General features: G+C 40.5%; 1 protein-coding gene across 1 annotated transcript in view; it reads right to left on the bottom strand.

Moving 5' to 3' along the window:
- dpyda.1 (dihydropyrimidine dehydrogenase a, tandem duplicate 1) overlaps positions 1-23,128 on the bottom strand; it is a 148,610-nt gene that overhangs the window by 21,202 nt on the left and 104,280 nt on the right. Inside the window, exons 17-19 of the mRNA XM_036522581.1 lie at positions 18,493-18,613; positions 17,964-18,083; positions 2,393-2,535 (exon numbers count right to left, since the gene is read on the bottom strand). Coding sequence (XP_036378474.1) covers positions 2,393-2,535; positions 17,964-18,083; positions 18,493-18,613 — 384 coding nt within the window. The remainder of the gene's footprint in view (positions 1-2,392; positions 2,536-17,963; positions 18,084-18,492; positions 18,614-23,128) is intronic.

Here is a 23,128-nt window from a genome sequence, read left to right as displayed (position 1 = left end):
TTAATGTTTTTGGCAATGAATTAACTACGGTGTATTGATCTACAAGTGGATCTCTGCAGCTCTTGAGTGTGGCTTGTGCTTTAGTAATACTGTGAGGTTATTTATAGTCTTTCTACTGTCCAGCTGAATTGTTTTTTTCTTTTTTGTAGGGGTTATTTCTCATATCGCCACTTCTTGTACTAGAGGTCCATCCAAAAAAAGGCATTTATGTTTCCTTTTCTCAGTAGGAAAAGAATTAAGCAAAGTTAAAGGTCTGACTGGTTTTCCTTTAAGCCAATATACACATTTGACTATTGTGAATCTGCTGAAATGAAATTTTTGTGTTGATTACCAAGCACAGAGCAAAGGAATTTTGCTCCCTAACATTGATAATTTAAAACAAAAAAAAAAAAAACAAAATAAAAATCACAGCAAGGCTTCAGAGAGCCAAGGCCTGGTTTCAAGAGAAGCACAGAAAATGCTTTACCCATAAAAATTGCCTGAAATTCCACACTTGCAGGATGAAGGAGCTGGCTGTAACGGACGAAAGACTGGAAGAGCCAGCAGTTTTGCAAATCTCTTATCAAGATCAATGCATGCTATGAATGAACTTCATTCATCATTTTGTTTGTTCTGAGAATAAAGCATCTGATGCCAATGTAAATCAATCAGGCCATTCTGAGACAATGCTGTACATTTCCCTCACAGTACTCTAGAATGCTTATCCAGGAACCATAATTCTCCTGTACACCACTTACCATCTCACTTCACTTCAAATGACAAGACTCAATGATTGTAACAGCTAGGATTTCAACTTATTGTTTTAATAAATCATTTTGTACAGGCAACATAATTTCCCATTCTTTCTGTTCTTAATTTCTTAAGCGGGAAGCAGGGGTCTGCACTGAAAGCCTGACTCTCCATCTGCACATTTACAGAGAAAAAGTCCTAAGAGGTGTCACAATTCAAACATTCGCTTTAGCGCTTACAGCATTTTTATCTTCTGTTTTGAATCATCTGAAGTAAACCAATGACCAGTGGCAAGGGACTCTAAAATGATAATCTTCCTAATCAGTAAGAGTGATTTCCCTTTCTTTGTCTCTAAACAGTATCTAACACAATGAGCAACTAGTACACTGAATGCTCCGGTAACAAGCATACTCCTTCCGATATCCTGGTTAGGCATGACCAAGTCCCGTGTACTGCACATCTATTCCACCACTGTTTGCAATACATGTGCTCAGTGTGTCACCTTCCTGCAGGTAAGCACAGGTAGGGTAAGCTTCTTTATCTTGAAGTGCAGTTCAAATCATTTTCTACACAAGAAATTATTTCCTAAATTCAAAGAAAGGCAAATTTATTAATAGCTGAACACGCATTTATAAAGCCCAAATTACATCATCTTATATCCCAGTTAAACATAATTTGCATACAATAATTAGATGTAATAATGTAATTTTGGGAGATGAAATGCTAATGTTCTAAATGTCATTTATCTAAACTCAGAAGCGCTCTCATTTTAACTAGAAAGTACTTTTAAAGATGAAATCCAACTTTGCCTCCCCGCATCCCCGGGTACGTTATAGAGATTCTTCAGATCCTACTTGTTAAGATTGTACAAGGCAGGTGGAGGAACAGATTTATCAGAGGATTACAATAGCACAAAATCCCTGCAGAAGTACTTATTAACAGTGGAATGATTCAATTGGCATGCATATTCTAAAACTGCTAAGTCCTGCACAAATTATTCCATTGAAGTCAGAATCAGCTTGCTATCTAAAACCAAATATGTTAGATACATGTTAAATATGTGGACACTACATGGGATGCTGCTGAATTTATGATCTCTGTTCCCCCCATAAAACCACAAGTGTCTTAAGCCCAAGTTTCATTAGATCCATAGGCACATTCAAAACCACAGATAATTACTGTCTGACTTCAGCAGTTTCCTTTCTGGTGAAACGTACTGAATGGAAAATGTAGCTGCAGTTTGTAGCTATTGATTTTATACAGAATTTAACAGTACGCACTGTAACCTTTCTGTCACTGGGTATTATGGGTTGTGCTATACATGACGATTTCTATTCCCTGTGTATATGCAACCTGTTTCTCACAGTGGGAAAATTCACAGGGTGGGGTAAGGGAGAGTTCACCTACTTTTGGAAGCATATTTCTGGAGTCAGCTATAGGTATGAAAACCTTGGGTAACTGAAACATAGCATTACTCTATGAAAGGATTTCTCATGGAATGGGATGTCATCTGCCACTCACTGAATTATTCCACACTGATGAATAATGATTGCTATTAACAGATGATTAATAACTGCAAATATCAACAGCTTCCGGAGAGCGCAGTGTGAAACTAAGTTTTCAGAACACAGGGCACTTGGTGATGTGATTCCCAGGCTCTTACCTGCAGGACAGAGGCACCAGCATGGAGAAACTGCAGGCCAGCCTCAGCAGAGTCAATGCCTCCAGTGGCCAGGATGGGGAAGCCAGGCAGGGCCCTGCCGATGGCAGACACCGCACGTAGAGCTATGGGGCGGATGGCATTTCCTGCAAAACAGTTATACGACAAGGCATTTGAAAGTCTCTCAAGTGTAGTCTCTGCCACACAGACCCTGATCGATTCCAAACATTGCATTGATAAAACTGATAGAATGCCCGCACTCCGTCCGTATGAAAAAATAGGTGAAAACTGCCGACCGTGTATATTCAATTCATTCATTCAAACAAGCGTCCCCGAAATGAAACCCAAACTGGTAAAACGGTCAATATGTGACATGGCTTCATTTCAATGTTTTTTTGTTTTGTTTTGTTTGTCTTTTTTTCTTCCTCAGATGGTATCGAGGCAGCTTGTTTTTAGAACTGTTAACATTTCGAAGAGAGACCGCAGACCACCCGCAGGGGCCGGCATCAATACGCCTCAGCAACAAAACAGGGAAAATAATGCGATCAGAAAGCAAGCGTCAGGAGGAACACACCGAGAATGCACACGGAAGCCCTCCCCGTTTGGAGCTGAGGCTCCGAAGACTGTTGTTCCTCCTTACGTTACTGCGTTTATTTATTTACCTGGGCTCCGGTGTCCCTAATGAATTAAAACTTCCACCCCAATCATGCCGACAGATGGAAGCGTTTATCACATTAGGTTTAACCTCATTTAGCCAGCAGGCCTGCTTTCATTGATCATAGCTTCACATTGTCTAAACTCATTCTGCTTCCCAGACACAAAAGTCAGAGAGAGAGGAGTGAGACTGAGAATATGTGAGGGAGATTTTTTTTTTCTCGCATGCTAAATATATTAATTCCTTGATGCCATTCTGAAATTTGGAGGCTAAATTGAATCACAAGGCTTATTTTTGCATATTGTCTATGGACAGTTAATGTTATAAATATGTATGCATTTTTCCCCCTTTTGTCTTTCTCATTGATGAAGGTTTTCCCATCCCTTGAACTGATGATCCTTTGGGTTGAATTATTCATTAACAGTCTATTGTGATATTGTAATAATTCCAAAAAAAAAAAAACAGGAATATGAAAAGGTGTCTTGAAAAAAAGTGTCAGTTGACTTCAGCTTAGTCAAGAGGCAGTTGTAGGAACCATAGTTGCCCAGGGTGAAACATTTATCAACAAAGTGTCACAAAATGCATGTGTATTTTGGGCATTGTTACTTGTATTGGATGGCAGTTCTTCCTCTACCATTACTTTGTAGAGCCCTGCTTATGGATATATAAAATGTAAAATGTAACCTACAGATTGCGCATAATGTTGTCATGGAATTAAAAATCCAAAACTGGTGTACTGGAAAATTGGTGAATTAAAAAAAAATTACAAATGCAATCAAGAACCTCACATATGTAGTGGTGAATGACAGTCACACTGAAAAAGGGTTTGGTTGGATATGTAAGTTAGACGTCCCCTCTAAAGACAGTCTAATGAACACTTCTCACAGGTTCAAATAACAACTGCATACTGCCTCTTAACAGAAAGTTTACAAACGTGAATGAAAAAATAACAGTAAGCTCAGCTTTTAAGAAAACATTTAATGTTAGAGGCGTCATTTAATCTCACAAGTGTGATTTTTTTTTCTTTGAATGCTGTATTTCCCATTTGGAATTGACACTTACACATTTGGTTTGTCTCATTGCGACAACCTCTGCGACCCAAGCAGGGCACTGAAGGCAATCTTTTCTGATACACTCTCAAGTCGCACAGTGTGCACCATAGTGATGTAGGTGCCAGCTGGGAGATACATACTCCACTGACGGCATCCAGGTACCTGACGAATCCCAGAGATTTCTGCCCAGAGATTTCTGCCCTGACGAATCCCAGAGATTTCTGCCCAGAGATTTCTGCCCTGATGAATCCCAGAGATTCGTCAGGGCAGAAAACGGTGAGAGGGGGAAACCCCATTTGGCCTTCTCACCCTTATCTCCAGCAGAATAAAGTAAATCATCACCATATGACACGTCTGGTTTCGAACCCAAGCTGTAGCAAGTACCCTGCACTCAGGCCAGATCTTGCCAACTGAACTGCTCAAGGAGGGCATGATTTTTCTTTGTAAAAAAACCACACTCTGGAGTAGAGCAATATGAATGGCCATCAGTGGATTTACTATTGCTATATGTTGATTACATCAGTTACATGGACCAACTCTCATTAATTCAAGCAAATGTAGCAGTATATCTATCTTGGACAACAGTAGAGTTTATGGCTACACCAAGGTCTCGGTACCTTGACAGACAAGAAATTAATAACAAGGACTGCATTCTTTGTATTCAATGGCTACATCCTGGACATTTTTGTTGTACTGTTCAATGGCTGTCCTTCACGGTGCTGCCACTATGACAGCCCTTGTTTCAGTATAACATGTCAGCTTTATTGGTTAGCTCTTATCCACATGCTTGACAACCTGCACACAGTCGTCTTTGTTGGCTGAATGCTTATCATGTTATTGGCAGTGTCTAATGGCTTGTGTGTGTGTGAGTGTGTGAGTGTGTGTGTGTGTGTGTGTGTGTGTGTGTGTGTGTGTGTGTATTTATGTGGGTGTGTGTATATCTGTGCTTCTATTTATGTGTGTTCACGCACATTTTATGTGTGTGTGTGCTTGTGTGTGTGTATGTATGTCTGTGTGTACTTGTGTGTGTGTGCATGTGTGTATGCATGTGCGCACATGTGTGTGATCGCAGTCTTGGGTAGTACAGTGAGACACCACTCTGCACAACTGCCAAGCCAATCAGTAGGAGCTGCTCACACAATCCGTGCACGCAGTATTTTTGATGAATAATTCTGAACACAGCAATACATCGTTGAATCAGGCAGGGCATGGAGCCTCAGAGCCCCTATCAGACTATTTTATGAAAGGACGCTGTATCTCATGAAATCTAGCCAACAAAAAAAAATAAGAAAGACACACAAGATACTGAGCCTATGACAATTACTGCAAGCAATCCTGTCTGGATTTCAGTAACATGCTAAACAGGCATGCACAGGTGCGATATCTACTTATACTCTCAATCACTGTATTGCTGTACTCTACCAGTGTAGCTAACAATCAAACAGACAAGAAAAACACCAGTTAAAGCAACACGGTACAGTAAGTGTTTTTAAAAGTCACTCAGAAAAATATGTCAAACAGTAAAGTGTGAGGTGGACAAAAGAAAGAAAAATAAAAAATACAAACCTCTGGTCCCTTTTCCTCCAGACCTACATATAATTTCCTGTGTTTCATCACACCAACCCATAGGTGGCCACAATCAGCCACACTCAACCTGACACTGATTAGCTGTATTGCAATTCAGTCACATTCATATAATAAGCAATTTATTTGAATAACCAATTTCAGTTAAAATAATTGTAATGAAATGCACTGAATGTATTTCCTCTTTTTAATATAGTGTAATAAAAGTGGTGAGATAATTCTGACATTTTAAAAATGTCACGAGTTCACCTTTTCCTTTGATGGTGCGATGTCATTACATTTAAACAATTACGTGATAAAACAGTGTTTTAACAGAACTGTGCAGCAAGCTGGACTTTAAACATGTTGGATTTTTTTCAAGACAAGAGTAGGATTTTCATTTCAAAGGATGATGTTTACCTACTTAAAATCGTTCTTTTCCCGTAGAACAAAAAAGGAGGAAAAGAAACATAGCTTATTGAAACACAGTTACCAATCCAAAGATAAGCCAGGGGTTCTTTCCGTTTTTAATAAGATCAGGAAAAAAAAAGTCTGTATTAATTCATTGATTAAAAGATCGTGCCGACTGCAGGACGAACTTTCAATTTCAATAGAATAATAGAAACCTCTTCAGCTTGTGGCCTTTCTGTTTCGTGGGACAAAGCAGCCCGGTTTCGATATCACTGATTATTATCTTTGGTTGAAGATGCATAATTCAGCATTTGATATGTGTGTTTGGTATTCCGGGTCTGAAAAGGCCACTGGCTTTCAACGCACACACAGCGCATTGGAAGGGGCACGGCTCGCAAGGACTTCTTTTTAGTCTCCCTGCATTTATTTCCCTTCAATGGCAGTGGGAAAAGCAATACTGGAATACGGAGCCTTGCTAAAGGGGCTGCTGGCTATTTATGTGCAATGTGTTTATTGCTCTGTATTCCATTATGATTTAATTATCATGAATTGTATCACGAAAATCATCAGACTGGTTACATATTAGCAAATTACACTGTACACATTTATTGCAGTAAACATGAAGAACCTAAGGCACTGACATGCAATGGTATATTTTGGTACATTTGTATGGCTTAATCACCATATTTACCATATAATTGATCACTTTTTTAAAACCTCACCTGGAAAAACAACTTCAGACACTGGAAATAATAACTTTCATTCTGTACCCCCATTAAATTGCAGAAGTTGTACTGATGTTAGCATAGCTCAGACTATATGCAAATATTCAAAGAAAACCAACTCAAGATTCACTTAAAATCACTGTGCCCCTCATTTAAGAGCACGTAAGTCAATGCTGAATGCTATATAATATTATGGGCAGTTAATGAAAAAGACAGTATATAAAATTAAAAGTAAAAACATATTAAAAATTATACTGAAAGATATAGGAAAGGAACATGAAAGGAACATGTACCAGCACAGAGGGAACTTTGTGTCATCATGTCGTCATCCACTGTGCAAAATGAACTCAGCTGCAGCCTTTGGGAATTTCATAAGTCACTGACTGTGAAGGAAGCACTCAAAAAGCACAAGGGTCATAGAGCCATTCATTGTCTCACAGAGTCTTGAGCATGCACCCGGCGCCACGAGGGGCAAGAGGGGGCTTTGCCCCCTCAGTTGTAACTTCTGTGTCCCCCCCCAGTTTAAGTTTTATGTACCCCTTAGAAAAATAGCAAAAACAACAAAAATACTGGAAATGCTGGAATGCTCGTTGGAAAAAACGACACATGGAAGTGAAGTTTCGGTCAACGAGAGAGAGAGCGAGAGAGCTGCATGGCAAGAGCTGAAAGACAGACAAAACGATCTGATCATCTTTTTTCTTTTTTTTAACTTAATGACCCTGACACTGTTGGCTATTATTTTGTTGATTTTAGCAGTCAGCTCTCAGTGGTTAGAATCGTTCATAAATTCTATTATTTTGCGTCTTGTAGACCTACGTTCTGAGTGCTCCGATTCCCTAAATTGTGCGAGGGGCACTCAGGTTTAATACTGGCTTCGCCACTGCTGTGAAATAAATGTGTTATTTGATTTTGAAACAGTAGTCTTGTGTTGTTGTTATTTAGCCTTTCAGAGGCTACTGCATGGTTAAATCAATGAATTTCATTAAACCTACCACCAGACCAATTTTAGGCGGTGACCTGGCAATCTGCCCCAAATATTCCTATTTCATATTATGGCCATGACGCTCAGACACATGGAAAAGGTAAGGTAGGGAATTGTTTGCATCTAGTCAAAACGCCACTATATTGCCACCCTCAGGAAGAAAAAAATGCAGAAATAGGCACAGCAGGATGATAATCTACTGTTTTACTACATAAAAAGATCTGCCCCCTCGCTATTTTTAACTGCCCCCTCAGTCACTTCACCCTGGCGCCGAGCCTGCCTGAGCATGAGGAAGATAACAACTACAAGGCTAGAAACTGATACAGTTACCTCTTCATCTTCAGACAGGTTCTGATAACATGTCTGAACATTCCTGAATAAGGGTGGTTTTCTTAGCATGAAGTTGTTTTTATATACATTATTTTACCAGTCAACAAACTCTGTAATACTCCAGGGCTGGGGTGATGCTTAGAAAATGTCAAAAGGTGTTCTTATGTTTCATCAGCTGACAATGAAGGTTAATTTTTTTCCTTACATGTATACAAGTCAATATATATGACAGCAGCTCATACAAGATGTCACATATTAGTAACTAAATTGTGGAATGGCTATGAGTATAGACATAATTAAACCATCTGATACCTGTTATGCACCCCCCTGAACTGACACAAAGGCCAACTGCTTTTTGGCTATGGCTGCATACACCGGAGGAGACCACCACGTGAAACCATAATGCTAAGAGTCTGCATTGCATCAATAAATGATGTAGTGTGTGTCCGCTGTAGAGTGCCATGCATTGCAAAGTACATCTACTGCAATAAAGGAAGCATGAAACATAAAATGTGGGACAGCAGTGGATATTTTCTGATTCTTAAGAAGAGACTGTAACCCTGACCCACTATCCTATTGTTAACTACAGGTTTTCTGAGGCCATTCAGTTTTATAGTATTACATTACCTTATTACAATTGCTTAGCAGATGCTCCTACCCAGAGTAACTCACATAGCTTACAATTTTTATATGATTTTATACATTTATACAGCTGGATATTTACTGAGGCAATTCAGGTTAAGCACCTTGCCCAAGGGTAAAACAGCAGTGCACTACCTGAAATGAAACCAGCAACCTTCAGGTTATTAGCCCTGATCCTCACAACAATGCAACACTGCTGTGGCTATTTTTATCCGTTTCAACACATTTGCAGTCACAGTGATAGGAAAGCATGCATAGATCATGTAAAACTGAAAGCAGTTATGTTTTTACAATTAATTAATAGTAAATTCAGCACACCATAACATGCCTTGCTTGGAACACTGAACTGTAAATGTCACTACTTCATCCATCATTATGCAATGGCCAGTTACAATGTCATTACTTAAAGAGTGTTGCGAGTTGGATTCAAAACATTTAGAGAAAAGAAACATTGCAAAAGCAGCTTGCATGGGCTGATTAATTGTTCTGATGTTCTTTAAATCATGCTAATGAAATAATAAGGTTGCTGTTGTAAAAGTATAAAAAGTCTTCAATGCAACAACTTAACTTCATGGACTGGCTGATCCATGTGCATGTACAAATATTGCACACATACTAATGCTTCAGCATTAGGCCAACCCAATTTGCAAACTGGCACGATGTAAAAATCTGTGTGGAGATTGTCAAATCTCAGCATGAGCACAAATCGCAAAAAAATGATGTCAGTTCAACGTATGGAGATCAAGGCTTCCTCCCTGGGTTACAGCACTGAAACAGCCACGTGGATGGTGTTAATTTAGCTAGCTTGATCTCACTTGCCAGGGCATGCTCGTCAATACTGGGCTCCCAGGGAGTGTGTCACGAAGCCTTACCCAATTGGCCCTAACCCCAGGCTTCAGCAAACGCTGGGATGATTGTTCTGTAGTTGAGATGAAAGAAACTATTTCTTTAAAGCTCTGCTCTGGTGCTGCAGCTGATTCTGAGGAACTTCAAATATATATTTCTTTACAACCAAACAGAGCACTGTACATAAACTAGAATGGTTCACAGCAGGACAAAATACAGTGCTATTTAGCATAATTAGAAGAATCAGTAGAATTAGCAGCACCCAGCCAAGTTCAGTAAACGATTTAAGTAATTTAACAAATACAGAAATAATCTAGCAATAACATAATTATGCCACCTTCACCTTTTTAGTGTATATTAATAAGTACTTTCATTTGAATAAAATGATCCATATGGTGAATATCATTTCAGACATATAAATGAATTTGTTACTATTTTATGTATTTGTGCCTTTCACAAGCATTAAATTCCAACAGAAGATTTTTGTATGTTATGGCTATATATTATTATATATATTAAAATTAAAGTAAAATACAGAGAATTTTATTAAGTATTATATTTCAAACCTGCTACAAAATATCCCATATAATTGTACATTTCTGGGCCATAAAGATGACATTCTATGTGAGTGAAAACTGTAAACACCTTGATTTTAATGACAACAGTACATAAAATAAACTTAAATATACTTGGATGTACCTGTCAGACCTACATAAGCATATCTGTGGCACTGGTGACAAAAAATAATAAATAAATAAATGAAATGAGACCAAGTCATTCATATTGCTTCCACATTATTCTGTAATCTCCACCTGCATCTAGGTCACCCATATGCCTTATAGAGACACTTATTTACAGCATATTTTTTAAAGCCACGGGCAAGAGGAGACAAATTATGGCTACTGGATCCTTTCCATTTCCACAACCTGAAGGCTGTAGTAGCTTTCCTGCAAATGTAAAGAGCAGGGGACCAAGGGAATTCAGCCCAACCAACTGATAAAGCTTGAAAAAAAAATTCTGGTCATGCTCTTTTCCTAATTTCTCTTTTCACTGTTTCGTCTCCTCTCCTGCTCCCGGGAGACATCGGTGATTGATAGCCTAATCCAATGACTGTATTACAGGCGCCTCATCTTGGACTGTGTCCTTATCATTAGCAGTTAGCCTATGGTTAAATTCACAGCTCACTGCTTGGTACAGCCCCTGAGATTTAAGGGTCTGGCCTTTAGAAAATATTTAACATGAAATTGAAATCTTGACAGCACTGAGAACTCAGTTCTCAGCCAGGCATTTTTAATTAATCAGACTTACTGTACCATGGTCGCCTAACATGGCGGACTGTTACAGGGATTACTGAAACGTGTAGCACTAAATTAAACAGCCACAAGCTTGCATCTAAGACTGAGGAAATATATCGTCACACTGTAGAATTTTATTATGGGGAAGGGGGTGGGGAAAGGGGAGGGTTTCTGTTTAGTGAATAAAAATGCAAATCTGAAAATCGTTCGGCTCCCAGGACACTCTCAGGATGCTCTGCATTTATTATCACCTGCAAATAGATGGCATTGTGGGTAAAGGAGGAGTACTTCTCTCTGTTTACAATATCCCCATCCCTGCACTGTCTCTCCCAGCCTCCAACCCTGTAAATACTGAAGAACACATCCCTTCATTAGCTTATACGGGCAAATATAATGGGGCTTAACAGAAGGTCTGTAAATTAGGCTTTGGCTGGAGAAGAATTCCACTGAGCCTAACAAGCTGTGTTTTCCATCATTACAGACTGATCACGTTCACAATACCCTTTAGAATGAAGCTCTCCTTTAAAATATTACCATGCCAATCACTTGTGGTGTTGTGTACATTTTGTGGAGGGGCCTATTATTATCCTACACAATAAGCGTCTCTGGGGAACGACGCTTCACAGAAAAAGGAAGCTTCATTAACACAAATGACATTTTCATGTATGTTCAGAACGCTAAATCACATTGTTTAAAAAATAATAAAAGAAATAAAAATTTACCAAATTTTGGAACGATCAATACAATTTAAAAGGAAATAAAACAAAATTCTTGCCTTTGGATATCTAAATCGAGAAGCATGACAGCTGTGTTAAGGATCTCTCCTGCGAATGAAAATTCCCTCTTCCTCACTCAGTGGAACACTTGGAAATTGAATTTGCATTCCTCTTTCCTCAGTCCCCAGCGTTCCCCTTAAGACCCGTTTCAACAAGAAATGTAAAGGTGATTTGCCTCAGCGTAACAGGATCCTATTGGCCCTTTGTGGAGCCTCATTGAGGCCATGTGTTAATAGCTGTGCCAAGGGCGTCTGCACCTTTAAGGTTTAAACCGGAGAGAGAGGGCCACTGTGTCCACTGCTTATTTATAATCACTGCTGTTCCTCCCTTTTGTATGCTGTCTCTATACAAGAAAAAAGAGAGAAAAGAGAGTGATCATTTTGTATTGATACTGTCTCCCATAAAGCACTCTCATAATTCCTGAAGTCATCTTGCCGTGGATATGTATTACCAGAACCTGTCCTGTTTAAAGCCTCATCTAACCATTGTGTGTCTTTACACTGAACATTTTATTGTTCTGAAATTTGTTCATGCAGGAACATGATGCTGCTCTGGTCCTGTATTAACAAACTGCAGAACAACAGAACATTGTTCAGTGTTTCTATCACTGGCTGTATGCTCAGGATACAGCAGGATGTTTAGAAGAGGCCAGATTACCATAAAGTGAATTATGCCTTTGGACTGTCTGATGATATTCCTACAGGACGCTTTTATAATGTTCACCTAATGTCACCACAAGCGGTGAATCCGAGCACAAGCTGAGGATCTCATGGCTATTTAGAGTACAGTGAAATAACAGCAAAAATCAACCTTACCTGTACAGTATATTTGTTCTCACATCAAATTCAAGGCCATTCACATTAAACAACATTACATGCATGTAGAAGCCAGATGCTGCTGTCAGTACCATGTCACAATTCACTCTTCTTCCAAGGGCAGCACAGAAGTTTCACAGTGGGAAATTGTGTATATGTGTGTATATACATACATATATATATATATATATATATATATATATATATATATATACACATACACACACACACACGCACACACACACACACACACACATACACATATATACACGCAAAGGTTTTCTTGTGAAATGTCAATCTTTAGACAGGGCTATACTTCAAATCAGGCACTTGACATTTTTGTATGCTTGGCTTTGTTGGCGTATAGTAAATACAAGTGCGGGAGATTTGTGTGAGGCAGGAGCGAGCCGGCACGTCTGTCAGATAGTCTTTATCTGGGCTCTGATCTCGGCGGCACATGATGCTGATCAGCTGTGAACACATCAGCTACTGTCAGACGCAGCGGGGAGAGAGGAAACGCAGGCTCCGCCGAGTGGGACTGGCAGCCAGGCGATGGAGGCTGTGTTATTTACACTACCCTGTTTAGTGAAACACGCCACTAATGGAGGCAGGGGAAAAAAAAAAAAAACAAAACAAAACACGACAAACCAGCATTGTGCTAAGCAAAGAAACATGCCGCTTTCCGCAATCTGAGGTAAGGAGTATGTATTTGTTCGCTTTTCTAAACATGCTCAAAGAAGATGAAGGGCATATGCTTGATACTACTGTGTGTAAACGCAGAATAAATGCAGAATATATGCTCTGCGGCGTTATTTCTTTCAGCAACCAGATTTGTATTGGTGATAGCCTTTTGTTTTTTTTTAAAGTCTCCTTTAACAATTGCATAACATTACATTATTGTCATTTAGCAGATCTTCCTATCCAGAGCAACTTCAAAACCATCAAAATGAGACATTGGACTGAATCAAAACAAGTAATAATCAATGCACATAATGATCCTGAAGAACAAGACTGACAGTGAAGCCAGCGTCTCCTCAGAAACGCAGCACTTTTCCCCCTGTTTGTGGTTCCCTGACAGAATGCAGATGTCTCACGTTTGCAGGATATAAATCTTCTCACGAGTAAAAGAAAAGAGAAAAGAAAAAAAAAAAAGGAAAAGCAAATGCAGGTAACCGTGGCGCCGCAGCCAAAAGCGGAATTTGTGGCCCACTATCCCTTGCAGCCCCCTTGTGATCAATGGCTGCCTCGGTCTCGGGCTGCTTCACAGTCTCATAGCTGGCTGGCTCCTGAGGGATGTCAGCAAGCCCAGCCGCCACAACTTAAATGTGAAAAATATGACATTGAGTAGTTTTGCTTACATAAAATACTGCCGCAATAGTTTCTATATTAATTTTTAATGCACGGTGCCTTCCTGACCCCTTTCCTTCCCTGGCCATCAATACGGTGGCTGAGTGAGAAATGAGAAGCACTGGGGGGTGGGGGGGGGGGGGGGGGGGGGGCAGTGTGCTGCGCTGAGGCTATCTTGTGCGCTGCCACGCGGCGAGCGCATCCAGCGCCCACAGACTCATGCCACAATCAGAGTCAATCACCAAACGTAAAGGCCTGTGTCATAAGTGCCATTAACTATGCAATAGCAATGAAATGTGAATATGATATGGCCCTTATGAAAATCCGAGTCTCGGGGTAATAAAAAACGCATTTGCATCAATTATTGAAAAAAAAACCCCAGAACAGCTGAATAAGATACAGGCCCTTCTCTGCGCTGAAGCCGGAATGAAACTAAAATCATCCGTGCGGGCCAAGTCAGAATGTAACCTGTAGACAGTAAAGTCTCTGTGCCCTTTTCAGTTCTGATGGCGCAGTGAGGATGCCCTTTTAACACTGGTGGACATTTTCTGATTAAAAATCAACATGTTCTTTTTAATCTAATTGCCCATGGTTCCCTACACCTTTGTAAGATGTAAAGTTATGTTTGTGGGAGAGTGGCTGCTTCCATATCATTTGTTAAGAGTACAAGTGAGGGATCAATTGCTGGACAGCAATTAACATGCAGTATTAAATGAATAATGCAACAATTAAAGAAAGTAGCTGAATAAAACAGGATGAAGTTTAACATGTAAAACAGATCCATCCCTGACTGCAGAGTAAATAAACTGAAACTTTAACCTAATTGCACTTAATACAACTGGAATGTATTTCTTATGGCAATGAATCCTCCACGATCCCCTAAAAAACCCTGCAAGAAGCTAGTATTTCTGAGAGAATGATGTGTTTAGTGATGTAACCTGGCTTCATGGCTTCTGGCTTTTTTGAAGGCATAGTGCTATTTTGGCCACCTGCTACCACTGACTAACGTAGGAAGGGTTTGGATTTAAGTGAGTATTTCACAAAGTTAGCCTTGCCTGGAGACTCTTCTTTGCTGTATTAACCCTGCTGTCCCTGTCTGGGTGTGCTTTCTGCTGGTGCCGGTTGAGCTGCCCGTGGGGAAACACTGATGCTAAGAAGACCTCCGCCGCATGGCGATATAGGCTCACGAAGGGAGAGACTAAAGGGACTAAAGACATCCTTAAACGGAGAAGGTTGGACTGTGGCTGAGTGCCGGTCCCTAAGGCAAATCAGAGGGGTAGTGAAGGCCAGAAGGGTCTGCCTGGCCACTGAACCTCTTCCCCAGTGACCTGCTCCTCTCTGCATCACCCAGTTGGGTTCAACTGGCCATGAGGGCAGAGGATAAAGAGGCTGTATCACGGGGAGTGCTAGAAGCTTACATGGGACACTACCTATTGGCCACCAGTGTGCAGGGAGAGCAGAAACTCATGGAGGATGATTTCTGCTGTCAGGAGAGGCCCCAGGAGAAAGCTGGATGGCGAGTTAAATGGCGGGGGCAGCAGCAGGTATTATTGAAGTTTGAAATTGCATTTACAGAAATGATGTGAATGGAGCAAAATACTTATGTTAACTGTGGTGCTGTCACAAAGGAGAAAATGGTAAAATGCAACACATTTCTATTGGAAATTATCCCTCTTGGCGATGATTCCCACATGATGCTCAATTTTTGGAGCAAACTCTCATGAATTATAATGAAAATCCACAGCAGCGCTTATGAAACTGACATTAGAACAAGCCTTCATAATGCCTGTACTTTCTAACTTCAGAAGAACTGTGAGGGCCAGTAGGGAGAAAAGACCCACATGCCTCCAAACAGGGCAAATATAAAGCACTAGCTGGGTTTGAACTTTGTGTCCCATGATGCACCAATGCACCTCAACAACAAGGCGAATCAATGGCTGAGTGCAGCAGAAAAGAGGGAAGATACAACAACAATGCTAATTACTTAGGGAGGTGTGCAGTCAGTATCTGTGCCGTTCGGTACTCTTATGAAACTTATGTGTCATTTAGAAAACAAAAATAGACAACAATAAAGGAAAGCAAGGTACTGGATAACTTTAAAGAACGATTTAATAAGCTTAGATTGCAATTGACTGTATTGTGTCTACAAAGTTTTAAATTAAGCTTTTAAATGAGTGATGTTAGGAGTACATTGTTTGCAACCCTATATCCTTTCCCCATGACCCCACATTTAAAAGGCTTCCATTAAAGCAAACCGAACAACTGACACTGTGAATTCATACTTCATAACGTACTGTTATCCTGTATATTAAAACTGAAAAAACCTAGATTTGAATTCAGTTGAAATTCTTGTAGAAACAAGAGCACATTTGCTTTCTGAATCTGGCACTGCTGTTGAAAAGAATAGAGAAAAGCTCTTGCTTTTATTATGTCTTTGTAAGGAGACATTTATAAATGTCTGACAGAAAGTGTCAATCCCATGGCGACCAGACACCTCTGTTTCAAGACTTACCATTAAAACCCCGCACTTCAGATCAAAACCCCATACTACCATTATGCCCCCCGTTGAAAGAGAAAAAATTTAAAAGATCCAAGCGCCAAGAGGTAATGCTAACTTACCTTGAGAGGAAACTAACTTCAAGACCTGCATTCCCTGATTAATTAGTCATACAAGCCACATCTGGACAACATTTCCTTTTTTATCTCTGTACAATACAGGTAATTACTAAAAAGGATAACCGAAAACCAATGCATATATTGTGTAGCCTGCGCTGTAGCACAATGACTGAATTAATCAAAGCACATCTTCCTGTTGCAAACCATCCTTCATGGGATTTCAAGGTTTTTCTCACATAAAAGCCTCTTGATTCATGTCATTTTTAAAAAGAAATTCTGCTATAGAAAGCAGCACATGTGCCTGCCATTCAGACAAAACCTGCAGGGGCGCTGTAGGGATGTGCTGCTTGTACAAACTCAACTCCAGATTCTCACAACCTAGGCTGATAACGGTACAAAGCTGTTATTCTTACATGCATTTTTCTCTCTAAAATAACAGCATAACTTGGTCACCCCATGACAAAGGGGGGAAAGTTTTCCTAACCATCAGCTGTCTGGGCACCAGTACCACTGCACTTACTAGACTGACAATCACTGAGGAAATGATTGACACCACCTTTATACATGACAGAAAATATGTCTGTATTGTAGTGCACTATAGCCTTTCTTGTAGTCTTCTCAGCTTCAGCTCATGCACAAAAGCATCCAATAACCTTTTACAGAGATAGTCAATAACTAGACGGGTGTCTAGTTTTGAATTCATCTGGTCTGTTCTTTAAATATTCGTGTGAGGCTGGAGGCTCCATGGCTCAGATATAATACTAATGCATAGGAATGCTCTTTATATTATGTCTGAACTTAACATCAATAATATCCTCGGTGGCAGTCAGATTACTAAATGCAGCATTTCTGGTACTCTGCCTGCAGGTGCTGGTTCTGGCAGTGGAGTTTGAGAAAAGCTGGTTCTATTAATCTGTATTTCTATAGAAAATTCTGTAGAATTTTCCTTAGAATGGCCATGTCCTCAAAATGAAGCAGCACATGAAAATAAGGAAAAGAAAAAAAATATTGCTTACTATTGACATAGGACATTTGATCAACATGGTTACACAAGCAGATGCAATGAACTGGAGGGATATTTTTTGATAGATTCCAAATGAATAACCCGTCACATTTTAAACATAATAACAACTGTTCTGTGTCATTAAAAATTATCTACAAGAATCACTAAAACGAATACATTGAGTAGGTTTGGCCACTGTGTGCAACCAAGAGCAGGAACAAATGGTGTTTTCCCAGTCGCTCACTCTACAGTACCCACTCTTTCATCACTGCAGAGAAAGCATGCATTACCAGCACTTTCACACTCAATCTGTTCCATCTGTCACTTCTATTCGAGGCACTGACCAGTGGAAGCCTGAACAATACTGGAGACAACCAGCCCCCCCCCCCCCCCACCACAGCTCCAACCACCTCCCAACACACACACACCCACTCCAGCCCCTCCCTCCCTTCCCCCCTGAGCGTGGCTCCGCAGCCTCTGAGGGAAGCAGTGTGCAGTGAGCGAGGTGACACCTACCAGACACACCGCCATATGTGGTCCGCTTGCCTTGGCCAATGCCCGGCCAGGGTGTGCCGTCTGCTTTGAGTCCCATCAGCCCAGAGACGGTGTTAGTTGCTGTAACGCCATCTGCGCCACCTGCACGGATGGCGTTAGCGGTTAACTGAGGAGGGGAGCACGTAAGAGGTGCCAAACTCCCAGTGCACGACCTCCCCCACCCCAGGGGTTCAGGCACAATGACTCTTGCACAGTAATGAGGGCCATCTACAAGGAGCGCACCAATAAAGCACTTTGCCAAATAATCCATTCATTTGTAGCAAGTACCACTGCTTCTTTAAATACTGAAATGCAATTCAACAAGAAAGTATACACAATAACTACAGAAACTAAATAACAATCACAGGATAAAGATGCATCAGTAACAGTATTCAGCTGTTATGACTCACTTGCTCACTTTAACCTCTACACTGCATGATATTAATAGAAAACATGAAATCTCCTCATTATCCCCTTCCCATAGCCAGTAATTACATAAGGTGTCTGGTACCTTCGTATGCGGCCCTGGCGATGTCTACAATGTTGGTGACATTGGGGGTCAGCTTGGCGAAGAAGGGGATGGTGACAGCTTGTCGGACCCAGCGACAGATGTTCCGCACCAGTTCTGGATCCTGTTCAAATGGGTCAGTTACAGAACCTCAGTGCTGAACTAATCGGGTTAAATCTGCACATTGAGGAAAGCAACAGAACTTAATGCTGCCAATCTGTTATTGCCAGCATGGGGCAGAGTGAGACATTCAAGGCAGCTTATTACAAAAAGAAAAAAAAACACATTAGATCACAGCAAACTACCAATAAAGAGAGGATTTATATCCTGTTACTTTGCTTTTGGAGTTCTTTGCAGCTTTCTTTACAGAATGAACATTAGACTCTGTATTCTTCTGTGCTTCCAAAACATATCTACACTACTATAGATCTGTGTGGTAGTAAGGAAGAATTACAGACAAAGATTTCTTCAAATGAAAGCAAAAGCAAACATCAAAAGATAAGACAAGGACAGGATATAGGTAACCTGACATGAACCATGCGGCAGGATGTTAACATTGCTCTGACTTTAATTGTGATCTTTTCATTTAACGTGACGATAAATAAAATCATATTTTCCAGCTGGGGTGTTGCTTGCAGGCTCCCCTTGTTTGGAAGCAAGCTGCTGATTACTAATTCAATTGAAGCAAAGCACCCGTACCAAGCCATCTCCTGGAAGCAAATGGAAGCTTTCAGTGCTCAAAGATGTGCGCACGTCCATCATAACAGAGCACAATTCTATGCCTTATAATGGAATGGAATATATATTCACAAAACTGCATGTGCTCAGGGGTATAACATCATATTGCTTTTTTACACTTCTGCTCTGCTGAGACTTCTGTGTGTATCCTTTAAGAAAGTGCTTTCAATGTGGCAAAAATTGTAAATACTGTTCTGTTGGAACATGTCAATTTATAGGTTACAGTGCTTCCTGTTGCTATTGCGCTTTTGCACCCTCCCTCTCTCTCTCTCTCTCTCTCTCTCTGAAAATGGGCTTCTTTTTGACATATCCAATAACTGTTGGCACATATCCCCCTGAGCAATGTTTTTTGCTCTCCTGTATAAAGAAGTGAGATTTACAAGGTCTCTGTATGAAACAGAGCCTTGAGGTCAGCTCCAGAGCAGCACAGGGTAAAGGTTAGTGCAGGAAAACATTTCATTTGAAACACGTAGGCTAAAATTGATTTGTGTGAATAGACTGCTAAAAATTAAACTTTTCCACCCTTGCTATTCCACACCCTACAGGAGGACTCGGCACATCCTGAAAATCACAGCCATTTATTGACAGATGAGATGGGAGCGTTGTGCATCTCTGGAAGTGCACATTACTCAAATGGAGAAAAAGGACATTCTTGCTTAAAATATGCCAAATGTATTCTAAAGGCAGGGAGGAGGACAAGAAAGGTTACTCCATTGGAGACGATAAAATTCATTCCCAGGATTTTGAGGAGATATTAGATTTATGCACTTGTATCCCTAGCATGTGTCACCCATAGCAATTTGCCTTGATTTATTCAAGACTTAAACAGAGTATAAACAAGACTGAAGAGCTGGATTCAACTCTTCCAGTCCCATCTGTGTGGAAGCAGAGCAGCTACAATCCTGGCTCTCCACAGATGTTTAACTGTGCTGTTTATTTCCTTAAGAACTTGTATGTTGATTGACTACATAACAATGGACTTATAACTATAAGAGGAAGAAGAAGAAGAAGAAAAAGAAGGAGGAGGAGAAGAATCTGTCATTATACTTTATGTAGCTACATATTTTTATAATCTGTTCTTGTCAAGGTTTTTATCTGTATGTACAACAAACTAATCTCTGAAGTAGCACTGGACGATGAAAAAAATTGCAGTGTACTAAAAGTAACTGCAGTAAGTAAAAGTAACTGATGCAGTGAGTGAATACAAACTCTCTCTCACACACACACGCATACACACACACACAAGTACGTGGCGAGGGAGCTCTACAGCGGGGTCATGGGAAATCGCATTATGACTGCGACAACGTGAGGGGTGGGGTCATGGCCTTGAGCCAGGCACCAGCAACAGAACAGATGCTGCTTGTAAGAACTTTGTGTGCTCACAGAGGGGGGTTCTCTCCTGCTGACGCACAGCCGCGATGGCTTGTTAAAGGGCAGGCGCTGATGGGGATTCACATCCGGGGGAAGGGGAGGGTGGTGAAATGTCCCAGTCCCGGCTCGGTACATACTCAGTACGCAAAAGCACTGCACACTGTGGTAAGACAGGCTCGGCACCTGTGATACCGACGCTGTTTGGTAGTAAATCTGTGAACATCACTTGCATGCCAGCAGGATTACTGCCACCTACACCTCCCTGTCTTTCTTCACAAGGCAGCTGAAGGAACATGTGCTCAAAAATGCTTTACAGTGGACTTCCTTCGTGGCTATGGACTTGTACATCACTATACATTCAGACCGCTTGTGGGTGAATGCACTGAAAAGAGCATGATTATTATCATTATTATTATTATTATTATTATTATTACTATTATCATTATTATTATTATTAGTAGTAGTAGTCATGGAAGTAATAGTAGCAGTAGTAATAGAAACAGCAATAGTAGTAATAGTATCAGTAATTGTAGTGATAGTAGTTGTGTTCCATGACAAGTAAAGCCCGGTCTCAAGCTCCAGCCCAATTGCTGAGTGCATGCTGATCCAACACAAATATCCAACCAGGGGCAGTATCTGTGAAAGGGGAGGTCTAGTATGAAATTAAAGGAGGGGGAGACTGGATTTTTTTTTTTTTTTGTGCAGTGTGCTGTCACTGGAGGGCATGAGCAGCTCTGTGCAGGATTAGTTTCAGCACCATGGACAGCATTGGGGGGCCTGGTCTGCAGGAAGCCTGTATTGCCACAGGCAGGGTGCATCAGGGTGAGGGCCGCTGAGAGCGGGCCAGGGAGCCGCGGGTTACACCTGAAATTTACATTTTTACAGCACGAGGTCGCAGGGATCGTCGCTCTCGTTAGAGCTGGGACTCTCGCAGGACGGATGATGGAAAAGCTTGTCACCAGGACTTGCGTGGTGGACCAAACATAGCTGTGAGAGGTGGCCTCTCCTTTACTGTGCGATTCAGCAGCTCAGCATTTGATAAAACAAAAAAAGGACACTACAGATCCCAAAAAGGTGCTGAGACAACCTTAAAATAAGCCAGGGATAGGGAAGGATCAGGAGGATTGCTAAGTGTGTTAACCACTGGAACAGTGCACTGTTGTCAATTGGTCCCCTACCAACAATTTATCAAATTACAAATGATCGGCAACACAATATATGTTTATAGATTTACTAGAAAACAATTCTATTTGTAAGCGCAGATAAATTTCTCTACATAAATACCATCTGTTCTTTTGTGGGGGGAAGCTAATCAACACCAGCATGTATTTTTTAATTCATGTTCAGTTTACATTTTATTTAATACCTATTCATAAGTACATTCATACAGACACAAGACACAAGGCTCAATGCTGGTACTCACTGTGCAGGAGTATGCTATTTAGCAATGTCCCACTCATTTCCATATAGTCAAAGCTAATGTTTTTCATTGCTGATGAGAAGAAGTGCCAAATGGTGTGATGAAATGATATTGCCTTTCTTTAGTTCACAGGGAGGTTACCTGCCTGCAGGCATGGGACTTTGATTAGCTTTATGTCTTACAGCAGAAAATCTAAAGCACAGGATATAACTCTGATAATTTATGGCCACTGCTGGAAGAAAATAGCTTTGTCTCCTGTTTAGAAGGAAACCATTTTTAGTCCCTGGACTACAATAAATAGTCTGAATAGTAAAATAGAAAATCTTGTCATTCTTTTGCCACTTCAGACCTGATAAAGCCTTTAAGACTTGTAATTACGCTGTGCTGTGTCTCTGCCCAAAAGAGCCGCCAGAGCCCCACTCACTACTGAGTTTATTTATTGCAAAACGTCACAGAAAGTTTCACCATCAGGCACTGCATCCGATTTTCTTACACTTTAAAATGATGGCATTAGAACTGCCTGAAGATTCTGGAACACATAATCTAGTATCTGAAAGGTATTCTATGAAATTAGAATCCGAATATAAATCCATTTGTTTAAGAAAGAATGAAAGAAAAACATTCATATCCTGGCACCAGTCACATGACTGGTAGCCCATGTTTGGTAGCCCACAGCATTGCCAGCATGCGCTGAATGATGGTAACCTCCCGAGGTCATTCTGTTTGGACTAAGAATCTGATAATTTATGGGGAAAGCAAAACTGATTGTTTCATCTACTGTACTTGACTGATTCTGCCTATCACAGTAGCACCTCAGGTAGCATGTCAGGTAATATCACATATGTTTCAGAATTTACCTTTAAAATATTGAATGAGATATGCTTCCACATATTTAGATCCAGTAGGCTCCCCTGCCATAACACCCTAATTCTTAATACCCCCCTTCACGTTTTTTTTTTTTTTTAACAGTTTATCTGTAAAGGATTACCTTTGAAAAAATACTTCTCTTGACAGCACATCTAAATTATTATAACCAAATCTGGCCTAGATTCAGATCATGGTGACAATATACTTTCATTCTTTAAAAAAAAAACACTTTATATATATAAC

The sequence above is a fragment of the Megalops cyprinoides genome, chromosome 2 (assembly GCF_013368585.1).
Source record: "Megalops cyprinoides isolate fMegCyp1 chromosome 2, fMegCyp1.pri, whole genome shotgun sequence".
NCBI lineage: Eukaryota > Metazoa > Chordata > Actinopteri > Elopiformes > Megalopidae > Megalops > Megalops cyprinoides.
The sequence above is the reverse complement of the archived record's forward strand: the minus strand, read 5'-3'. Positions and strand labels throughout refer to the sequence as shown.